The 22,744-nt window shown below is 27.9% G+C and overlaps 2 protein-coding genes across 6 annotated transcripts; one reads left to right on the forward strand and one right to left on the reverse strand.

Moving 5' to 3' along the window:
• Window positions 1-293: 293 nt before the first annotated feature.
• On the reverse strand, window positions 294-21,261 carry LOC105253654 (dnaJ homolog subfamily C member 4). Of its 3 annotated transcripts, none has more exons than XM_025408416.1 (5): window positions 21,048-21,258; window positions 20,721-20,814; window positions 20,370-20,527; window positions 18,305-18,424; window positions 294-312 (listed from the first exon to the last, which is right to left on the reverse strand). In XM_025408416.1, exons 1-5 carry the CDS (start codon window positions 21,116-21,118, stop codon window positions 309-311), a joined length of 447 nt encoding a protein of 148 aa, XP_025264201.1. In that variant the 5' UTR covers window positions 21,119-21,258; the 3' UTR covers window positions 294-308. The 3 variants fall into 3 exon arrangements, with proteins under 3 accessions (XP_025264201.1, XP_011260112.1, XP_011260111.1); XM_011261810.3 differs by lacking the exon at window positions 294-312 and adding an exon at window positions 13,097-13,258; XM_011261809.3 differs by lacking the exon at window positions 294-312 and having other exon boundaries at window positions 18,052-18,424; window positions 21,048-21,261.
• LOC105253655 (dopamine N-acetyltransferase) lies at window positions 5,120-17,684 on the forward strand. Of its 3 annotated transcripts, none has more exons than XM_011261812.3 (4): window positions 5,120-5,317; window positions 14,389-14,656; window positions 17,075-17,291; window positions 17,370-17,684. In XM_011261812.3, exons 1-4 carry the CDS (start codon window positions 5,297-5,299, stop codon window positions 17,566-17,568), a joined length of 705 nt encoding a protein of 234 aa, XP_011260114.1. In that variant the 5' UTR covers window positions 5,120-5,296; the 3' UTR covers window positions 17,569-17,684. The 3 variants fall into 3 exon arrangements, with proteins under 3 accessions (XP_011260114.1, XP_025264200.1, XP_011260113.2); XM_025408415.1 differs by lacking the exon at window positions 5,120-5,317 and adding an exon at window positions 7,157-7,367 and having other exon boundaries at window positions 17,370-17,683; XM_011261811.3 differs by lacking the exon at window positions 5,120-5,317 and adding an exon at window positions 12,596-12,882.
• Window positions 21,262-22,744: the final 1,483 nt, after the last annotated feature.

Here is a 22,744-nt window from a genome sequence, read left to right on the forward strand (position 1 = left end):
CGCTCGCGGTGGTGGTCGCGGTGGTGGGGGATGATGGTGGTGCTGGGTGCTGGTGGAAGATGATCGCTGGTAGTCATGGCGACCGCTGGTGAGCGCGCTGATGTCACGAATCATCTCTCTCAGCCAGGGCCGACTACATCCTCGGGTCCTCGTTTTCCATCAAGCATCTCCCTTGTATCTCTGTTTGTTAATTAGATGTTTATCTCTCCTCGGCAAAGATGTCGGACATTCTCTCAGTATCGTATACAATTTTGCTCGTTTCAAGAAAAATTAGAGCGGCTGCCATTTCACGATTATCTACCTGGATCTTATCTAAAAAGAATGGAATAAATTATTATTCTGAGACGCATGGCAATTTTTAATCCAGTTCTTAATCCAGTTTTCTTAATTACGAGGAACTTTGGGGTGTTATTTTTATTAGATTTAATTATAAGAAAAATAGGACAAGAGAGATTAAAAAAAAGTTTATATAGTTTTTCGATAAATTTCAACAATTCAATTTGTAATAAAAAGTTTAACTATTTTACGAACGGATTGAAAACTTTTAAAATTGCATCACTGATGCATTGATGCAACCGGAATTTAATTGTATATACGGCATTGCGACATGCTTCGTCACTTGTGCTGGATAAGATACAATCTCGCGAAGAGAGAGCGGCAAGAGAGGGGTTGTGAGATGTCGTTGGTGAACGTTAAAAGGTGCCTACGTCGGTGTTGCAAAAAAAAAACCGAATATTTGAGATGACATCGTTATAAAAATCAATGTTTTTGGCGAAATTAAAATTACGACGGATTTGCTCCATTTTTTGCTTTCCCGTACCTTGCCTATCTTTTGCCTACGTCATTCTAACGGGATTTCCTTAACGGATAACAACTCCATCGTACAGTCTGTAGGTATCTTCGGCAATTATAATCAACAGTAGGTATTTGCCAGCAAATTTCATACATTTTCATATATCGATATGTATGTTACTCTGTAAAATGTGAGTACCTGATGACGTTTCTTATTTGAAATGTGAAGAAATAATTATTCGGTTTAATATTAATGTATAAAGATGAACTTCATTTATATTCTTCTTCAATTCGAATGAATTTCATATTATAATTATTAAAAACCCAGAAATAATCTTTTTTCAATAAAAATAATAAAACACGTAACTTTTGATGATTGATTAAAAGAACGACAAAATTATAAAAATAAATATTTTTTGAGAAAATGTGATAAAAATTCAATAAATTTCAATCAATCGATTTCGTTCATTCGATCATAATAAATACAATTCAATCTTAATAGAAATAAATGACTCGTTATGCAGTCTAAAATAGGATATTCCACTAAACGCTTTTAATAAATCCCTATCGAGATGAGTTAATAAATATTAATACCGACATTAATCTAACGTTGTAAAAAAGCAAAATAATTTGCATATTAGCAGTACTCAAAAGAATGACTCAAAAGAATATGTAATCTGATTTTTATCCTTGGCAAAGTGATGGATAATCATATGTCGCACGGAAAAGGAGGAAAAAACGTTATTTGTAACAGTAATTTACGGAATTAATGATTTTATTGCATCGCGTCACTGATATAACGTATGTTATTATAATCTACCGTATACAATTTCTGACGCATATTATTATTTATATTTTCATTATCTTATTTATTTATTAAATTATTTATTTATGTTTCGTATTACTTTTTCTATTATTTTTAATTTTTTAATTTCATTTTTCATTTGTTTATTAATTTTAATTAATTTTATTTTATTAAAAATTATTTATTTTTTATTATTATTTGCAATTATTTATTCAAATAATAGTCGATATTGACGTCTGGATCTCCCCACGTTTCGAATCGGCTTAATCGCATGTCATAGATCTCTCGACAACCGTCGCAATCTATTATTCATTCTCTCTCCTATCATCGGTATTGAAAAACAATCCCAATACATTATACGTGAAATACTTCAAAAGGAGCATGTGTATGTACATTGTGGGTGAACTATTTACAGTCCGCAGAAGGAAAGACGGCAGATTAGGGATTGTAGTCAGCCTTGACATCGCATCTCTCGCAATGTAAATCGCTTTGTCAACGCGCCGGACGTTTCAATAAAAATGATGCCTGAAAATACTTTGTATAGGAAACACCTGGCATTATCGAGTAATCGATTCCGCGATATAATTTTTCCCTCTTATATAAATAGAAATATTAATGAAATGCGTAAGTATTGTAATAAGGTCCTTGTAAATATACAACATCGAGCACACACTGTGAACGCAACACGCTATTCCTGTTATGACCTCTTTTGACCTGTTGCCTTTTACAAATAGTTTTATAATTTTTATAAAAGATAAAAGATAATCGCGATTATTGTCCCCATTTTTTTAATAAGTCACAAATTGTGCAATTTTCATAATCTCGGAAATAAATTCATAATAGTTTGATGTGTTTAAAATGTTAAAAAGATCTGTAATTTATGAGAGTTGCTTCAAATATACTCCTGTACCTCAATCATTTAAAATGGTCTTAAGAATTATATTTGATCCACTTCAATAGATTGAGAAACAAATAAATTAAAAAATATAATAAATAAAAATGAAGAAGCAATATATATATATATATATATATATATATATATATATATATATAATTTACAAATTACGTAGTAAATTTTAAAACCATTATGTTCATATATAGTGCATAATAATATTTTTGAAGCATTTTTTACACGTTTTACAGATTTCTTTCTACAGTCTTAATATATATAAATTAGAGAACAATTTATTTTAATTATTTATAAAAATTAATAAATAAGATTTTTATTTTATGCGTAAATGTTTGTTTTTCAGCCTGAATGCATAAGTAATATAATTATAATAATTTTAATTACATAAAAATAACTAAATAATAATTCTTAATTATTTATAAATGTTACAAATATCTTTTTTATTTTTTAACTTGAAAATTGAGTCTCCCAAGTTGGGAAATTACTGAATCGATATTAAATAAATAATTGCAAAAACATAGTATATTACCGTTAGATTTACCTTTATCTTATTCTCATAATTATAAAAAGAGACAGAAATTATACATATAAAAATATGTTTAAATATATGTTTATGTATCTACGCACATTGTAAAAAAAGATTAGAATGCAAGCGACATATATTACAATAACTCCACCATGGAGTATAATTACTTAATATTAGTGAACAATTTTAATATCTATATACGAAGCAATTAATCAGAAGGACTATAATTATATCGCATTTATTTCATCATATTTATCACTTACATATTTTATTACTCACTTACATATTTATAACTTGAGCGTTAATTATATATATGCGGAATATGCAATAAATTTCTATATAATTATTTACATATTTGTTATACATAGATACATATACAGGGTGTTTCATTTTAATCCGACCACCTAAATTTCTCGGAACCTAAGCAAGATAGAGAAAAATGTTTTAGACAAAAGTTGTATGGTTTCAAGGGGGACATAAGATGGTGTCATTAGTTTGATCTTGAAGAGCCACCTGAAGGACACGCGAAGGTCAGCTCCAACTTTTTAAATGGGACACCCTATATGCTTTTGCATATTCTTGTAGCTCATCTCAAGAGCTTTCCAAAACATTATAATTAAGTTAGTTTTCATTAAGTACTTTCCAAGTTATGAGGCTTGAAATCATTTTTTAATTTTACATAAACCGTAAAATATCTTGTAAAATATTCATTTTTCGATTATTTTACCTTAATACTTTTATGTACAAAATAATGAGAGGAATCAATTGGTGTAAAGAAAAGACATAGTTATGTTTAAGAAAAAATATGTAATTGTTAATTGCAAATTACATATTTTTTTTCGAAACAACGAATGAGTTTTCTTTACACCAATTGATTCTTCTCATTATTTTGTCGTAAAAAAATTGATGTGCAAAAGATGACACCGAACTATGTTATTGTTATTGGGAAAAAGTGGTAACCACCGATCCGAGCTCGATGAAACGCATATTCCCTCCGTTTTTTGCCAACCATAGGTTGGCAGTAGTCGGGAGTAAAAAAATCAACGATTTTAAAATATAAAAATCAGATAGTTAACGTTTAATGAAGTGTTGAGATAAAATAATCAATGATTTATCCCACAATCTCAAATCTCTCTTAATTAACTATTAAGTATGCAAAATGGTCATATATATAAGCGGATATATACATTCATTTTGCTCGTAACATGTCACCGAAGAATTCTTTCATTATCGCTGATACAATTTTCTCTGACTAAGTAAGTATGCACAAACACATTTAAGAGAAGTGCTTTAAAAATTTTTAATTTAAAAATGATTTAAACATGAGTTAAAGATTTTTAATTTTACTTTAAAATAACTTATATAATTTAGAAGATTTTCGGCGTCAATTTAAAGAAAAGAATCAAATATTATTCGATGCTGCAGAAAGAAAATTAAATTATTTATCATATATTAATGGAAATGAATACGAGTTTCTCGTATAAAAAAAACCGCAAATAGTTATCTAATAATATCCAATATAACGAAGGATGATTTTACCATGTCAAAAATTGATGGACCTGATGGTTATTTTTATATGTAAATCATCCTGTTTGGTCGCGGCAGATTCCGCGCTGAAAGTAATTGTTTGCGATGAGGCGACTTGTTCATGATGAAGAGTAAATCATGTTAAATCAACGCGCACCTTTTAATCCCATTAGATTAAATGGCTTTTTAATCATGATATAAAAGTATTATTAATATAAACAAGATATCGCGTGAAGATAATCCTGTTTAAGTCATACGCATTGAAAGTACATTGCGCAAATAATCCCGTAATACATCTAATCTTAAAGAAAAAGATAAATCGCAACAAGGAAAAGATTGATAAGAATCCAGCGGATTTCTATCTAGTAGGAAAATAGGCAAACAGTTCACTTTGATTAGAAAATTTTACAGAGTGCCTCGGAGTGCGATATATTACGTCAAACGATGCCATAATGAATCTGTCAATGCACGTGGCAGCAGATTTGCGTATACGAAGGGACTCGTTCCAAATACAAGTACATCAATGCAAGGGGAACCCATTTACTTTGATCGCCACAGATCTCACTTCCTAATCAAATTTAATGGAGAAATAAACGAGGGGGAGTCTCACAATATATTATATGTCACCGGATAGTAATGGCTCTCCCCTGATCATCCTTCTCACACTGTTGGTGCGTAGTTGACAGTACACGTTAAAGAGGACAGGGTACCGTGTGCATCTTTCGACGAGCAATACATGTCTGTTTCTCAAGCTAAGGTATGTACAAATGCAATAGAGAGAGAGTTTTTTAGAAAACGCGGAGAAAGTTTCAGTCTATTTCAAACATTATGCTACATGTACTTCCGTTTTTTTGACACTCTTTATATTGTAATAAAGTCATTGCGAATCGTTGACACGATTCGAGAGTAAACATCTAAGTTGAAGTCATTATGAATATGAAGTTCATTATGAATATCAATGCATATCATGACGGAAAAATGTCTTTTAATTTATATTCGTTGAAAATTCGGCGAATAAATATATCAATTAAAAGCTAATCTTGTTCACATATTACGAGACATCATCTTGCTATTTCTATGAAAAAATATACGCACAATCTTATCCGATAATATGTAAATATAAAAGAATAATTAGTAAATTTACTAGTTTACATCATTCTTATTTGAATGTAAGAAAAATTATGTATGTTAAATGTAAATGCAACACAACAATTTTTTATCACAATTCAAATTAGATTTATGGGGCTCTCTACTCATATTATATATTCTAGACATAATATAAATATAAATTAATGTAAAAACAATAAATATATATATATATATATATATTATGTAAACAATAAATAATAAATATAAATATATATATATTATAAACAAACAATAAATATATATATAAAATATATATATAAATAAACAATAAATATATATATATATATATATATATATATATTATGTGTGTGTAAACATAAAAATAAAATAACTAAATACATTAAAATACATTATTTTATTTTATTTTTTGCAGCAATTAAACATTCTACGTAGCAATATTAGTATCATAAATATTTTCCTAATTTTATACAGCAGTGTCCGGCTATTCTAAGTTCGGATTGCAAGGAATGCGTTGCATATGAACGACTATGCTAATAATAACTTTTACTAAGTACCTGAATACCTAAATTCTCAAAGTCAAGCTGAGACGAACGCACAATTCGAATATATTATGAAAATAAGTGTGTCTGAAAGTATTTCATACTCAAATTGTCATAACAAAATTATAATAAAAGATAAAAAAATACACATTTTTTTTCAAAATTTAACTTCGTTCAATTTACTTAATTTATAAAACTATTCGTAAATGCGATAAACGTGCGATGATGAAATAAATCTTGACAGCGGTGCAAATATCGTTGCTAAACTGTCGATTCGAATCATTCAATCAAAATCAATTATTACGCATTAACGATCAATTGAGCACCACGTGCCACAAGATATACATAATCGCAATATCATCAATACATATGACACAAAAGATAGCTTATACACCGCGTTGCCTATCGTCTACAGATTCTATTGACCGATGTCGAGACTCAATTTTTTTTCAATAAAAAATAAAGTCGTTCACAGTAAAACTTGAAAGATGCGAACAAATAAAAGATTTATTAGCAAAACTAAATTTTAATGTCTACGATCTCGTAATAATTTAAAATTTAAATTTAAATTTATGTAGATATTTATCAGTTCTTTGATGCTTGGTCTAAATAATTAATTTTAAAAATTAAGTATTTCTTTCAAAGAGATCTCATTTATATATCTTCGACAGATAAAAATTCAAAACTGAACAGAAAACTTTCGGATGAAATGTCCGAGACACTTGTAACTACTATATCACAGTAGTTTTTTATACAATAGAGTATTTTTCATCATATAGATTGTTAATACAACTGTTATCTCATCGATAAATAAAACGTTTATTTAAGTTCGATATCGTGTAGTCAAGCAAAAAATAACTGCATATACACGATAAACAGAAATGACTAAAAAAATCGAACGCGCCGATAACCGTTCACGACAATAATAAATATTCGTCGCGACGTTCGTTGCATTGCAGTTGCATGGGAGTCGCGATTTTATCCGCCGATTTTTTGCAGCGTGTTTTGACATTTTCGAAAACGTATAAAATTCATGGTTACTTATGCATTTGTTCTGGATGAACAAGATCGCAGCATCCGGCATCTGCGCGGATAAAATGCAAATCGAGTAGAGCAGAACAACAGAAGCAGATCGAGGCATTTCGCAGGTGCAATCAAGTGTGTACTTTACTCTTTATTCTGATGTAATGCACACGCGTGTGCAGATCTCGTGTGATACATAATGAATACATTATTTGCATCTGCTAATTGTTGAGCTTGTTTCGACAAATTTTCGCTCGCATCGAGCGATTACAATCACACTTAAATGTCAATGGCTTCAGACATTAGCTTAATTTTCACAAATTTCGACAAAAATCTTTTCAATACTTATTTTAATTATATTTTTGTGCTGCTATTTTTATATACATGCATATATAAAATACAAATATATATTGAGATTACTTTAAATCTAATCTTAAATCACACACATGCATGTAAAAAAATAATAAACATATTGAAGCATTTTGTATGCAATTTTTTATATATATTTAGTCTATTTAAGAACTCTGGATGGTATTGATATTGTATGGAGAACAAAATATTAGCGAAAACGAGCATTGTCTTTTATATGTTTCTAGTCATCTAATGTGAATTCATTACATAAAAAAAATTAATGGATTGATATAATAGAATAGCTATTTTTTCTTACATTATAATGTTTCCGTCCTCTTTTTCTATCAAATATACATTTATTTGAAAGAATAAAATTAAAGAGCTAATAAAAGAAATAATAAAAATTGATTTTTTATTAACAATTTTTTTTTACTTTTTACGGTTGATCAAGCAGGAATGATTGGTTTATTTTAAAAATACATCTTGTGCTATATAACTGTACTTTACTTAAATGTTCGAATTTATACGCGTTCTCACATCAGTATGCATCTAGTATCTGTCTAGTAGATCTGTCTAGTAAACAGTTTAATTCTTGCGTGCAATATAATGTCAATATTAGCCTGCAAAATAATTTCAAGGAGATTCGATAGACTTAAATGCCTTAGAAAACAGACATAAATGTAGATGATTCTCAAGTTACTATAATATTCTGATGATTTAAGCTACTAAAGTTGGATTGACTTTTAACACAATCTTAGTTAATAAATATATGTATGATATTGATTTTAATATATATCTGTAACAAAATTTTTATTTTTATTTAACAATCTAACAAATAAATTGCAAATTATTAAATCTATTGGTTATATGTTATACGATACATCGTATGATTATTTAGTTCATTTTGAAACAGTCGTGAATCAAATTTCACGAAGGATAGTGTTACATTAGCCACGTCGAAGACAACTTGTTCGTCAACATATGCAGATGATCAACACGATTTTAATTTTAAAATAAATAATGTCTTGCAAATTTCAATTTATTTAAAAAAACTAAAACATCAGACAGTTGCAGGCTTTAAATATTTTAATCTCTTTTTAATAATTTAAATTTTTATGTTTAAAATACAAACTTCAATTAATAATATATTTTTTTTTTCTGATATTGATTTTTCTAATACAAAATATTAAATACGAATAATGACCAAATAAGTAGAGCCAGATTTTATGTATTGGTATAATTTGATCTTTTTCGCACGATAAGGAATATGCAAAAGCACAGATGTGAAAGATATCGAAATTGACGTAAGATTCATTAAATTGGTATCATTTTCTAGCAGTTTATTAAAGCTGATATAAACTATTAATATTAATTTAGTTCATTTATATAATTAATTTATTCATCACAAAATCACATGGCATTACTTACTTGTATGTTAAATCGTACTTAATCCTAGATATCTAAATCTGTCTCATTTTTATTCCGATCGTTATGATTTTTAATATACTATTTATTATTTTCATAATTAATTTCTCAGATCTTAATTTTTCTTTAAAAAAGATTATTTGCAGAGTATTCAAATTTCTTGAAACAGTATTCTTTTCTATTCTAAAAAATGTGATACAATCTAATAAGAATTACAATCTCTAATAAATATAAATTTTTACTTTGAATCTCTAGCCAAGCTAAAGAACAAAATACTACACATGTGATGCCTTCTTTTTTGTTTTTATCATATAAACGGAAAGGTGTGTCTGATCATGTATCTAAAAATATTTTGTTTTTACTGAAGTATTACTGAAGTATTATCCGCGTCATGAATGGTATATAATATGTATTCGATAGACGCAATAGCAAAAACATAATCCTATTGACCGTTCACTCAAGGCCATAGTATTCCATCTATAATAGCGGCTTTAAAACCGATTTATCAAAACGCATAGTACGTTACGATCGCAGTAAGACGAACGGCTTCATGAAACGCTCTGAAGGTGCGCTAAATATAACCATTCAAATATAGGCGCGTGTTAAGTCAACATGGTAAAATTGACCTTCCCCCTTTTTAATTGAAGTCCGATTAAAGTCACAATCAATTAATTCCAGCTAAGGAATGTGCACTTGCGGTTATTTTATCAAACATCAATTTAATTTAATTGAACGGATTGAATATCGAATTTACGTTTAAATTACGTTTAAATTATCGCGTAATTTCAATATATTTTTTTCGACTGCAGCGAATATCATTTATTGGCAATTTTTTATGTTTATTTAATGTATTTTTTCTTTTTTATTTTTATAAATAATTTATTATAAATGTAAAATAATTTGTAATAATAAAAAATAATGAAATAAAATAATGAAACAAAATTCTGCCTTGAATATCGAGATACTTGATTCACTAGTAGATATACGATATATCGAGAAACGATCGACTTTCATGCCTCTAGCATTAAACTAAAAATTCTTGACTAAGAGAAAATAATATAAGAAATTAATATCGTACATAAAGATATAATAGCAAAAATTGCAATAATTTGGAGTGTAAAAATTCTAGTCCTTGTATGAAATTATCTAAGAAAATACAAAAATTTGCATTAATCACTAACGAGAGAAAATTTAAAACGATTGATACTTTTGAAATATATGATTCACCTTGCATTTCAAGGATAATCTCAATTTTTCGCTATTCTAATAAATCTGCTAAAGGCTCCCGTTTTTCGTACGATAAAATTTTATTATACATCGACCATACTATTCTTTTCTTACTCGAACGCGAAGGCTCTATTTAAAATATTTGTTCAGGAGTCGTTTCTGCATCCGGTTCGAGGAAAAACAAAGAGAATGTTCAAGAAAGACTTATATTTCATTGTCGATCGTTTATCGATAGTTTCGCTTATCGAATGTCGTGATCAAAGAACGCGATCATGATGCGATCATGATGCTTCGTACAATTCTTGCCGCACCTCCATGCAATTTAAATCACCATTGCTAAACGATACTGGTTCATTAGCAGTGGTGACTTAAGTTGTACAGAGCTTACAAAAGCTGATCGTTTTGTATCGAAAACGAATAATTTTTAATTATATTTAATCTGTAAATTATGTAAAAATTATCATTTTTCCCGATTTTTGTTGCAAAAAAATTTAACATGGATTTTAAATATGTTGTCCATATGTTAATACGACATTTTATATAAATAATTCTCTCATAGACATTTTTGCACATTTTGTATATGTGTATTAATGTCATGTGTTTATAAATTTATTTTTGCTTTTCGGAATTAATTGATGGCGAGAGAATCAATCAATCCTATATATTTAGAACAAGGATAGTCTTAATCTTGAATTATATATGATCCTTGTTATTATGATCTGTAAAGTCCTATTTCAGATACGATTGTGATCATTAGTGACCTTCGTGCCGAGAGATTAACGGGAGTGACCAATCATGTTTAACATGTCCCGTTCTACACTTATATATACAATCGTACTGTTGTACTGGGCGTAAACGACCTCAACGCAAATGCCATAAAAATGTATAGAGAAGATGTTATTCTTCATATTTATGGCAAACCGACTTTTTGATTTCCGTACACACCGTACAATTCAAATTACAATAACTAGATAGATTGCTGTTACGATAACGATTGTTCGATTTACTGTTATTTTAAGAATAGATTTACACTCTCTTCTCACGCTCCGCTCACGGTTCGATCAAATATTCTTCCATTATTTATAAATGTATGTATTCATGTATAGTAGGCGCCAATAATGCCTTAACATATGAAATTGATCGCATTCGAGACTAATAATAACTTAATAATAACTAATTATCAATCCCGAATGCGACCAATTTTATATGTTAAGGCGTTATTGGCGCCTATTGTGCATGCTCAACTGTTGATTTCATATTTGAGACATAATGTGAATACGTACATTTATAAACAATGGAAGAATATTTGATCGGACCGTGATCGGACCGTGATCGGACCGTGAGCGGACCAATAATGTCGAATCGATCTTAAAGTTGCAGATAATAAATTGCGAATAATGAAGCAATATTAATTTCACATGCTTTCTATTCGCTTCAAACAACATGTAGAAATATGTCGATTTGATAAAAATAGGCAAGTCGGACTCGTATTCGACGGATCTATTTGTAATACTTTCCGTCTCATTCCAAGAAACATGTGCATACAAGTGCAAGATAAATATTAATTTTACGTTAATTTAAACGCTTTTTGATGTTAGATAATGCGTGTCTCACATATACGTATAATAAAACAACTACGTTTGAGTGTTAAAAATATATGGATGTATCAATTAACGTTCATTATTTCTTACAATATGCGTCGCGTTACAATATATCCCATGTTACGTCAAACAGCAACATCAAACGGGAGTTATTCTCCGATTTTGTATACAACACGCGATGGTATATTTTTTATATTTTTAAATTCTAAATAGCAAACCGATCCGAAATCATATCGTCCTGCGGTTTATTATCTATCTACATGCAACGTAGAATCACGCACTGAACTCATGCAATCTATTTTTATCTATAAAAGTTTTTAATATTAAATTTTATTCGTATATTCTAATAACATAAACGTAAATAAAGGAAGTTATACATTTAAGTTAAAACATATAAAATATAAAATATGAAATGTTTATCAATAAAAAAATGTTTATATTATTCAAGAAATAATCGAAAAATTATTGCTCAATATATTCCTCCGAAATTTTCATCTGAAAGAATCTTATGCTTTCAATGTTACTTAGTAAAGACGTAAATCTAGTTTATGATAATATATTGTAGCAAAATTACAAAGCTTTCGCATAATTATTATCATGATGATAGTCATGATTGAGACATATTATTAATAGATACGCTTTTATATTAAAATGTGAACGGAGGCGTTTCCAATCCCAAGTATCCTAAGCTATGTCTGTCCCTGAACCTGCAAGAACGCCTTATGCTGCTGAGCGTATATATATATAAGATAGACAGCATGCTATCACAATGCAGTGTTAGATTACTGTTCGACGATAGCACCCGAGCATTGTGCTTGGAACTTGCTTCTACGAGCAACACGCAATTTATACAACGACGTTCTCGCGGTCGAACAATTTTCGAATATTATTTCATTGAACGAAGAAGTGCAATAAAATTCGTGAATCTTCTATTATTCATCATGGAGGAAGTACATGCATCAAATCTAGTTGATGCGATGCATATCGACAGCGACAAAACCACTACCAGTTTCGTAAAAAAAGCACCAAAAATTATGAGATACTCGGTAAGAAATTAGGGTGGATCAACTCAAATAAGAAATTGAAGATAAATTTGAAATAATATAAAAATTGAGATTAGCAATTGAACATCGTATTGTAATAGTTTAAAAAAATCCGAATTTTAAAATATAATAATTAAAATAATTATTAAATATTTAATTTAAATGTATCATATGAATGAATATGATTCGTGCTTATCATATCGACATTTTATTACAATACAATTTGGAGTCATTAAATACGATGACATTCTTTTCAAGAAATAAATCATACTTTTATGTAGAGAGAAAAAGAGAGAAAGGGTGAATATATTTCATTCTTTGTTCTTCGTATGATAAAATGTCCAGCGCGATGATCTAATCATTTTCCCACGGCAACTGTCTGAAATACGAGATTATTATGCAGATTATTAATTACGTTGAAAGAAGTTGAAATAAAATCTTCCTAGTGCAAGTAAGGATGAGCTACCCTTGATATGACGTAAGTCAAATGATGACAAAGGCAAATCCTTAGAAACGCAACGACGCGTAATGCTCAGGTACCGGTTACCTTAATTGCGACAAATATTATTAGCACATTACTTAACATCTTATCTTCGAAATAATTTGTCGGAGGAAGGACATTTCGAACTACACGCGAATATCATAACATTCAAGGCAAAAGAGTTTTGCACATTTAAGATTTATTTTAAATGTGTCGTGATGTTACGGTAATATTTAAAAAATAAAATTCATAATCTTAAATCTTCAAAATGATTAAAATTTAAAAATAAATATCCTGTTATAGAGAAACTTTTTACAGTTTTCTTTTAAATCTCTGTTCGCGAAGCTCGTGCCGAAACGCATGTTACACACGCAAGAACGATCTTATCGACTCTTGTAAATCACTGTCTAGAAGTAGATCAATGACGAATTAGCACTGAATGACGTTGACTGCTCAACGACCGATCAACGTAATAAAATAGAGTCGAATAAATAGGAATGTCACACGTGCATCATCGTCGACATTTAGTGTAACAAGTTGGAAAACACTCTCATGTATGAAAGTCTCTTCCGAATTCTCTACCTCAAAATTATGCTAGTTTTTCATATAAATTATGTTAAATTTTCTATTCTTATAATTACCTGTTTTTTACATCAACTCAATATCCTATCAAAAGTATATATAAAGCTTTAATTAAAATATTTTCATCTATGTTATATGTATACTATAAATAATGACATTCGATGCTAATAGTTTATAAAATAATTTCAGAATAGGATATCGACTGTTCGATTCATTATAAAATATCAACCAATTTCGAATAATTTTTTAATAATTTCTATATATATTTTATATATATTTTTATATATATTATAAAATTTAAATAAAAAAATATATCGCAATCTTTTCTTTTTCAAATATTAATTAAAAATTAAATAAATTATTATTAAATAAGAATTTCTCTATAAACTCTCTTACATTCAACTCATTACATATTATCCTTAATTTGGTAACATTTCTTATTTTAGTTGGCCGATTCGGCCGATGGATTGAGCAGTGGTATGGACTATCACATCGAGATGATTAACAAGGATGATAAATTAAAGGTGTTAAAATTCTTGAGAAGGTTCTTCTTCAGGGACGAACCGCTCAATCAGAGTATTCAATTGATTCCGGAAGGCGAGGACAGTACTTGCGACGAATTGGAAGATTATTGCAGCCATTCATCGTTTGAAAATAACTTGAGTCTAATGGCAGTTACTGCGAGTGGTGCAATAATTGGTGTTCTGCTCAATGGTAAGATCGCAACAGTAATTTTATGTTTTGTATTTTTTCAGCTTTTTCCGTATATATTTATTCGTACACGAGAGTTTTAAATTGTATATATATGGTAATTTTAACATCTCAATCGAGTAGAATTAGAGGAAGATGAAAATATGCTTATTCGTATGATTTAATGCTCTATGAAACGGGAATTTCTTCACTTGTAAACACATCTTCTCTTTAAATCTTACAAAAAAAACATTGCAATTATAATGAATTGTTTGATGCAATTGCAATTATAATGAATTTATTTGATGCACTTACAATGAATTTCAATAAACTTTTCATACATTTTACATAATCTAAAAAAATCATGTTGATGTATTTTTTGAGTATAGAGTGTTAGTCATTCTGCATAGAAATAAGTTTCTATGCATAAGACTTCTTAGAAATAAATTTGCGAAGACGAATAATTTTTTTTCAATTATGCTACAAAAAAAGGAAGAATTATCAATCTTTGAAAGTGTTCTTGCTTTGATTTTGCTGGTATCATTAAAGTGATTGAAAATATTTTATAATGTATAATATTACATTAAATGTTCTATAATCTATAATATTAAATATTCTTGTTGATTTTGATATCCTATAACTATGATCACAAATTGATGCATATATCGTTATTTATATACATTTATATATATTTATTTATATACATTTATTTTCATCTTCCTTTAATACGCACGTAGCTCGATAGAATAGATGCAAAAATTACCACTTAATTGGAGATCTATCGCATATTCAAATAAATGCAAAGAAAAAAACTAAGGAAATCCAACGGTACTTCGGTATTACGTAAAATCATCGGTATTACGTAAAATCTTACAAATCTTCAATCTCGTGAATTATTAATTCGATACCAGTTATGACTATAAAAACAATTGCAGCACAGATTTATCTGTTGATAAATATATATATTGCCATTTAAATGCTTGTAAGATATGCAAATAAGCTTATCCGATATTCGAAAATTAGAAGTGGAAATTATGCATTGCAAATAAGTCTCGTTTCTCGCTCTGTTTCATACTAACGGTATAAAACATTAAAAATATTTATCAAGAAAAAGATAAGTAAAAGCTTAAGTCAATGACATGAAAACATATAAACTAAAACCATCAATATTAGTTTGGATTTAAGCGAGACGTAAATATGAGTCTATTTTTATTTTTCTTTCTAAATAAAAAGAGACATATTTAAGTCTCGCTTAAAGTAAAAATAACATTGGTACAATTGGATTTAAAATAGGTATTTTTTAATTAAAATTTGTTTTTTCAAAGTAACATTTTTAAATAAAGAGAGTATTATATTTCTATATGTGAAAAGATTATAAAAATATTATGTTTTCAAAAATAATATCGGAATTCATTGATAGATTTATATATTACGATTTATAACGTTAAAGAAAAATATTAACTATGTCTATCCAGATATTGTGCATTTAATCTTTTAATATGATCAGTAATTTCATTGTAAAATTCATAAAAGTAGAAGGTAACGCATTCTTACAAAAGAGAAAAAAAAATATCTTTTCTCATTAAACTGAAAAGATAATTTAAATATATTTAAATTCAAAAAATAATTTGATTTTTTTAGATATTTTTTATCTTGTCAGCTAATAAAAAAATATATTATTGTTATATATAATATATTATTATATATTATTCTATACAATTATCCAAATAATTTTTTTAGAATAGATTTTTCTTTCCTTAATAGAAAGTGAAAAATGAATTTGAAATGTTTCATTTTTTCAACTAAATTTTTTATATTGTAATAATATATATTGTAATAAATAAATTGTAATATATATTGCAATAAATAAATTATTATATTTTAAACTGAAAAAGAGTTAAATTATTCTATATATGAAAGTATATTTTTCTTCTCTCTTTTTTACTTTTAACTGTATCATATATACCGTTATCTGCTATACCAATTATGCAATTATTAATTTAATTCATGGCTTAATTTGGTAATTAGCAGACGTCGTTAAAGTAATATGTAAACACCGTGCGTAGCTGTATGCATATATGTGCTATATATATAATGTATACTTATATATATATATAAGTATCGAACTATATTTATTAATATTATTTTCAAAACCTTATATGTGGAGCATTAAAATCCAAGCAGAATTAAATAAAAATCTATTACGTTAGAAACATCATGAATAACTGCTAATGATTGCAAATAATTTACATCATGGGAAAAGGAACTTTCAATCAATTATCTTAACTTAATAACTGCGTATTAATGGTAACGATAGTTCTATCTATAAGCAACACATATTGCATACATTATCGCTATTATACGCATTTAAAATAATTACATAAAGAATTTATATAATTATATACAATTATATAAAAAATTTATATCTTATTTTTTCTATAGGTAAATCAGAGCCTCCACCGGACGAAGAGCCAGAATACATAGAGTCATGTAAAAATGCAAAATTTAAAAAAATACTGAAGCTACTGCATTATGTAGATAAAAATGTGAATGTGAGTGGACGATTTCAAAATTTAAACGTCTTGGAGATCAAAATAATTTCAGTAGATACAAATTGGAGAGGAAAAGGCGTTGCAAAGGCTCTCATAGAAAAAACGCTGTGAGTATAGCTTAATAATAGGTTTAGAGCTCAACGATGTGTTCAAGCGATATATTTTTTATTTGTCTACTTTTGCAGAGAAATTGCAAAGGAGCAAGGATTTCATTATGTTAGGGCGGATTGCTCGTCTTCATTCTCCGGCAAACTTTGTGAACGAATTGGTTTTGACACGACATACAAACTCAATTATAGCGATTACGTGGATGAAGAAGGAAAACCAATCTTTTCACCTTCTTCGCCTCATACAGCAGTCGTCAGTTATATAAAGAAATTATGAAGAGAATAAGAAAGAAATTAAAAAAAGAGATTAAATTAAAAATTGAAATTATAATGAAAAGTTGATTCTTGAAAACGATAATAAGTTTAATTTGACAAGAAAATATTAAAGATATATAATTGATATATATACATAGAGAAAATTATTCTGTTTTATCTTTTCTTGATAAAGCAAATATCTTTAAATGCACACACAATTATGAGTAAAAAATACACTAATAGAATTGTTTCAAGCATAATTAATAAATGGAAACAACATTCTATACTTTTATGTATTTCTTGTCTTGTATTTAATATGTTATATGACACTTTTTAAATTTCTTTTTTAAAGTAAATAAGTCTGTAAGAAAAATCTAATAAAAAAAAAAGAGTATAAAGAAGTTTTCTTCTCTATCACATAAATAGGAATTTATGTTTATTTTTATTTTTAATAGAGTGGAAAAGGATTCCAAGAAAAAAGATGTGGAAAAAGAACACTATGTGATACAATAACTGACACTTTTTTAATTCAGTTTTTGTTAATATATTCATGATTCAAGAATCAATCATTACTCTTAGCCAGGTACTCGCTAAACTCCTTTGCAGAGTTAATATTTTCTATGATATATTGATTATTATTGGATTTACTATGTGCGATACTTCTAATCTTTTGGTATTTATTTTCCAATTCACTATTTTGCAAAATCAAAATCTTTCTTATCTTTAGAGAATGATACATAAATATAAAGTGTACCAACCCCAATGTAAAGATCAGAAAAGCTATTAGCTGACCGAAATATGCATTTGGATTTTGTTTAGGTGGTGGCCATGGTCCTCCCGCTGTACGCACCTCATATTCCCATCGACTCCCATATTGCCTAAAACAATATATTCCATTTTTTATCAATTATATTATACCTTTATACATGTAGTTATACAATGTAGAACCAATTGTAAAAATAAATCTCTAGGTAATTTTTTCAAAAAAAAACGTTATTCAGAATATTCTGTTTCTCAGTGTTACAATAATCACTGAAAATAATCATTGAATTAGGATTCATTTAAAGTATATTTTGAAAATAATATATGCAAGTACAAATGTGTTAAGTTTTGAAAATTTTAAATTTTTACAGATTTTTTATGAAAATAGAAAATATTAGTGATGTATAAATCTAACAAATAACAATTGTTTCTATGTTACATAATAAATTAATATAATCATCTCTTCAAATATTCGATGAATGTATAATATAGGAGCTAATTCAATTTATTTGAAATTTATATGCATATTTTATGTGTTTTAAGAAAGTAAATATGATCATACACATCTAACATTACTATAAATTTTAAAGCTAAAAATATTTATATCTTATTATCATTAAATAAATTCTAAATAAAGGTATTTGCGCTTTTGAATTACACATTTAGGGCCGGTTCCACAATCCAGTTAACCCGAGTTTAAGTAACGAATGGACTAATCAGGACCTAGTTTAACGTATTAAACTCGAGTTAACTCGAGTTGTGAAACCGGTCCTTATTCATTTAATAATATTTGCACTTACGGTCGCACGGAGTTTACTTAACGGAACTATCACACATTTCACTATCGACGCGTATGCTGTATCAACGTATAATAAGAATCGTCCAATACTTTTTTCGGTATTTTAACCCGTTTTTAACACGTTTAGTTGTAGACGAGAGAAAAAGTGAAATCTTTTCGATGATTTTATTAATGTTTAACATAATGGTTGAAACTACAATCGCGCGAAAATGTTTAACATAATGGTTGAAACTACAATCGCGCGAAATTCATTTGATAAAACTGTCACACATTCACATAATCAATGAGATATCCTATCAATCAATGTATAATACGATAATTGCCCGATATATTTTTCTCGTCACTCCCGATATATATTATACATTTACTTGCAGACGATGTTTATTTCTTTCTATGCAAAATTATAACACAAATACGAAATGATTTTTATAACTCTAATATAATAACCGATACAATTATGACTGTTATTGTAGTTTAATCGCACTGATTAACCGATCCTTCGATATCACAATCTCGATCACAATCTATAACTATAGGCGTCCCGATATTATTAAAAAATTGCACACAATACACCATATAAACGAGATGAAAAAATCTCAAGTCCCGATTCCGCATTCCGATCAAAATGCTGTGGTACAGTTCCGCGTTTGTAAAATTAGCTCTCATGACGTAATCATTTACATACGAGAATTTTTTCCTTTCTCTTATCCTTTCACGTATCATTCAAAGCGTTTTACGGATCTCAATTATCGAAGGTCTAAATTTTTCGCAATTATCACTCGTGTCATCACAATAATAATAATAATAACTATTATAATATAATTGTTATATATTTGCATTTTATATTTGTGATATACATATATTGTAAGCTGCGGTCGATTTGGCGCTATAAACGTTGGAATCATTCGATTGACCTATTGGAGCAAAGCAATCTTTGTCCTAATTGGTCAAACGCTTCACGAGCATTTATAGCGCCAAATCGAATGCAGTTTAAATATATATGTTAAATATAAGAAAAACAAATATTATATAACAATTTTTATCATTAATTATGAAATATTGTAATAGTCATTGATCAATTTTTAATAATATTACATATTGCGTGTGCATCTTTAATTACTCGACGCTCACTTACAATGTTTTTTTTTCAAGATTTTCTATATAGATTACATAAAATATGCAAGTTTAAATGAAAAATTGAATAGAGGAGTTTTGCATTCAACATTTACTCAATTTCCTTTAAAATATTATTCAAATTTTACCTGTTTTGTGTATTATATGTATAGGATGGATTGTATTTAGTATATTTCAAGTCTAAATCATAGTTGCGTCTGGTATTTTCTTTTCCCAAAACCGAATAAGCTTCGTTCAACTTTACAAAGTCAGCATGACTGTGTTTTCCACTAGTGTCAGGATGCAGCTAGAAAAACAAAATATGCAATTTATATTATTAACTTTATATTATTTAAAAATATAAAAACAGCTAAAATAAGCTGAAAAAGTACATTGTATGTGATTTTATTATATCAGACAAGTTAAAAAGTATTTTTATTTTTATTTTTAAATCTCATACACATTAAAAATAAATATCTATAACATTATTTATAACATACTTGTTTTGACAATCTGATGAAAGCTTGTCTGATTTCTTTCTGTGATGCATTGGATGAAACATTTAAGGTTTCATAATGATTTGAAGGTTGAGATCTTAAAAAGAAATTACATATTACATTGAAAATATTATCCATCTTTTTTTTTTATAGTGATACAACAATATACGAGTATATTATATTTTTAATACTCAAAATGAAATATATATTCCCATTATACATTAGAGAGAAATAAGAAAAGAAAACAAAAAAGTATATAGAAAATAAGGTAAAAAAAAACAGGTTTATTGTAAAAGTTTAACAGCAAAATGGATTAATAGAATAACTAACCTATGAGTTCCATAACTTCTAACTACATAACAGATTTCCGGTTTACACACTCGAAGAAGCTGTGCCATCATTTACAGCGTCTCCGAATGAAGCAGTCATTTCGGAGACATTGCAAAACATTTTGTGCAGAAATTAATATCAGAGAGATTAATATGTTAAACGAACTCTGTCATCTTCTACGCAATACAATAAAAATAACATATTGACATTGTCGATATTTCGAGAGAAGAATACGTAATTTGCACAAGTCGACAAGGTAAATTCCTTCATAATCGCCCGCTCGATATTTAGATTTACAGTTGATAAACAAGAAAACTGCTTGAATCTCTAAGCGATCGACAGTTATTTGACGTTTGGCGATTGAAAGCGATACGCCCTCAGTTAATCTAAAAAACGTGGACATGAACTACAAAGCCAAAATCCACAAAAGTTCTCAGAGAGTAACATATATGTGCACAATTTCTGATTCTGTTCCGTGCTATGTAAAAAATGCCTGTAGTACACGAAATGCCATCAGTGCTGTATAGCAAAACGCATATGTATATAAAAATAAATAAATTTTTAATTTTAATTTTTTAAATAAATTTTGTGGTCCTCTCTCTCTCCCTTTCTCTCTCTTTTTCTACACATACACAAATAAACACACACACACATATAATATATATATATATGTGTATATATAGTATAACGCTACAACTTTATTCTGAAATATCTACGTTATGTTTAGAAATATATATATATATATATATATATATATATATATATATATATATATTTAATTTAAAACATTACATGAAATACACGCGCTGGAATTACATATATATATTCTATGTGTACATAAATACAGATATATTATCTCTTTTCGAAAGATATGTTAACATTGAAAAATTTAAATATAATATATATTTAATTAATTGATTCATATCTATTTATGTCGTATCACAAAGTAAGAAATTAAAATTTGACTTCAATCCCGAAAAATACTGTGATCTTCCAATGTAATGTTCAAAGATAAAATAAATATCTTTCTATACATTCAATGTCATATTTATATATTTTTATTTACAAAAAAACAAAATGTCTGTTGTCGAATAAAAACCTTTTTAACCGTATTTCTATAAATTTTTTTAATTAGCAGTAAAATGATCTTTGATATTTATCAATCATTTTTTTTAATTATTTAAAAATGTAATTATTAATACATGTATAGAATTTGTTAAAGTACCCATACGGCACAGAAATATTGCAGCAACATTGCAGAAATATTTCTTTGCAAAATTGCAACATTGCAGAAATGTTGCAAAATATTGCTGCAACGTTGCTGCAATATTGCAGCAACGGTAAAATGTCCGCTTGTAGAAATATTGCAATGCAATATTGCAGCAATGTTACGGTGCAACGTATTTGTAATATTAAAACACGTTTTGCTACAAATGCAGACACCGTTTTAAATTTAATAAATAAACTTTGAAAATATAAAAAAATGTTTGTGTCAGAAAGATAGGAAAAAATGCCTTTAAAAAAACATCTATTAGTGTTTTTATTAGATGTTTCTTAAATATTTATCTCAATAATATTGCATATAATTATTTTACATACATTCGACATCAGAATATTTTAATATGTGCAATAAATTAATTATTTTCTATTATTTTCTATTTTCAATTAAGAAAAATCTGTTTAATATTCTGAAATCC

The sequence above is a fragment of the Camponotus floridanus genome, unplaced genomic scaffold, assembly GCF_003227725.1.
Source record: "Camponotus floridanus strain SB8 unplaced genomic scaffold, Cflo_v7.5 scaffold21, whole genome shotgun sequence".
Taxonomy (NCBI): Eukaryota; Metazoa; Arthropoda; class Insecta; order Hymenoptera; family Formicidae; genus Camponotus; species Camponotus floridanus.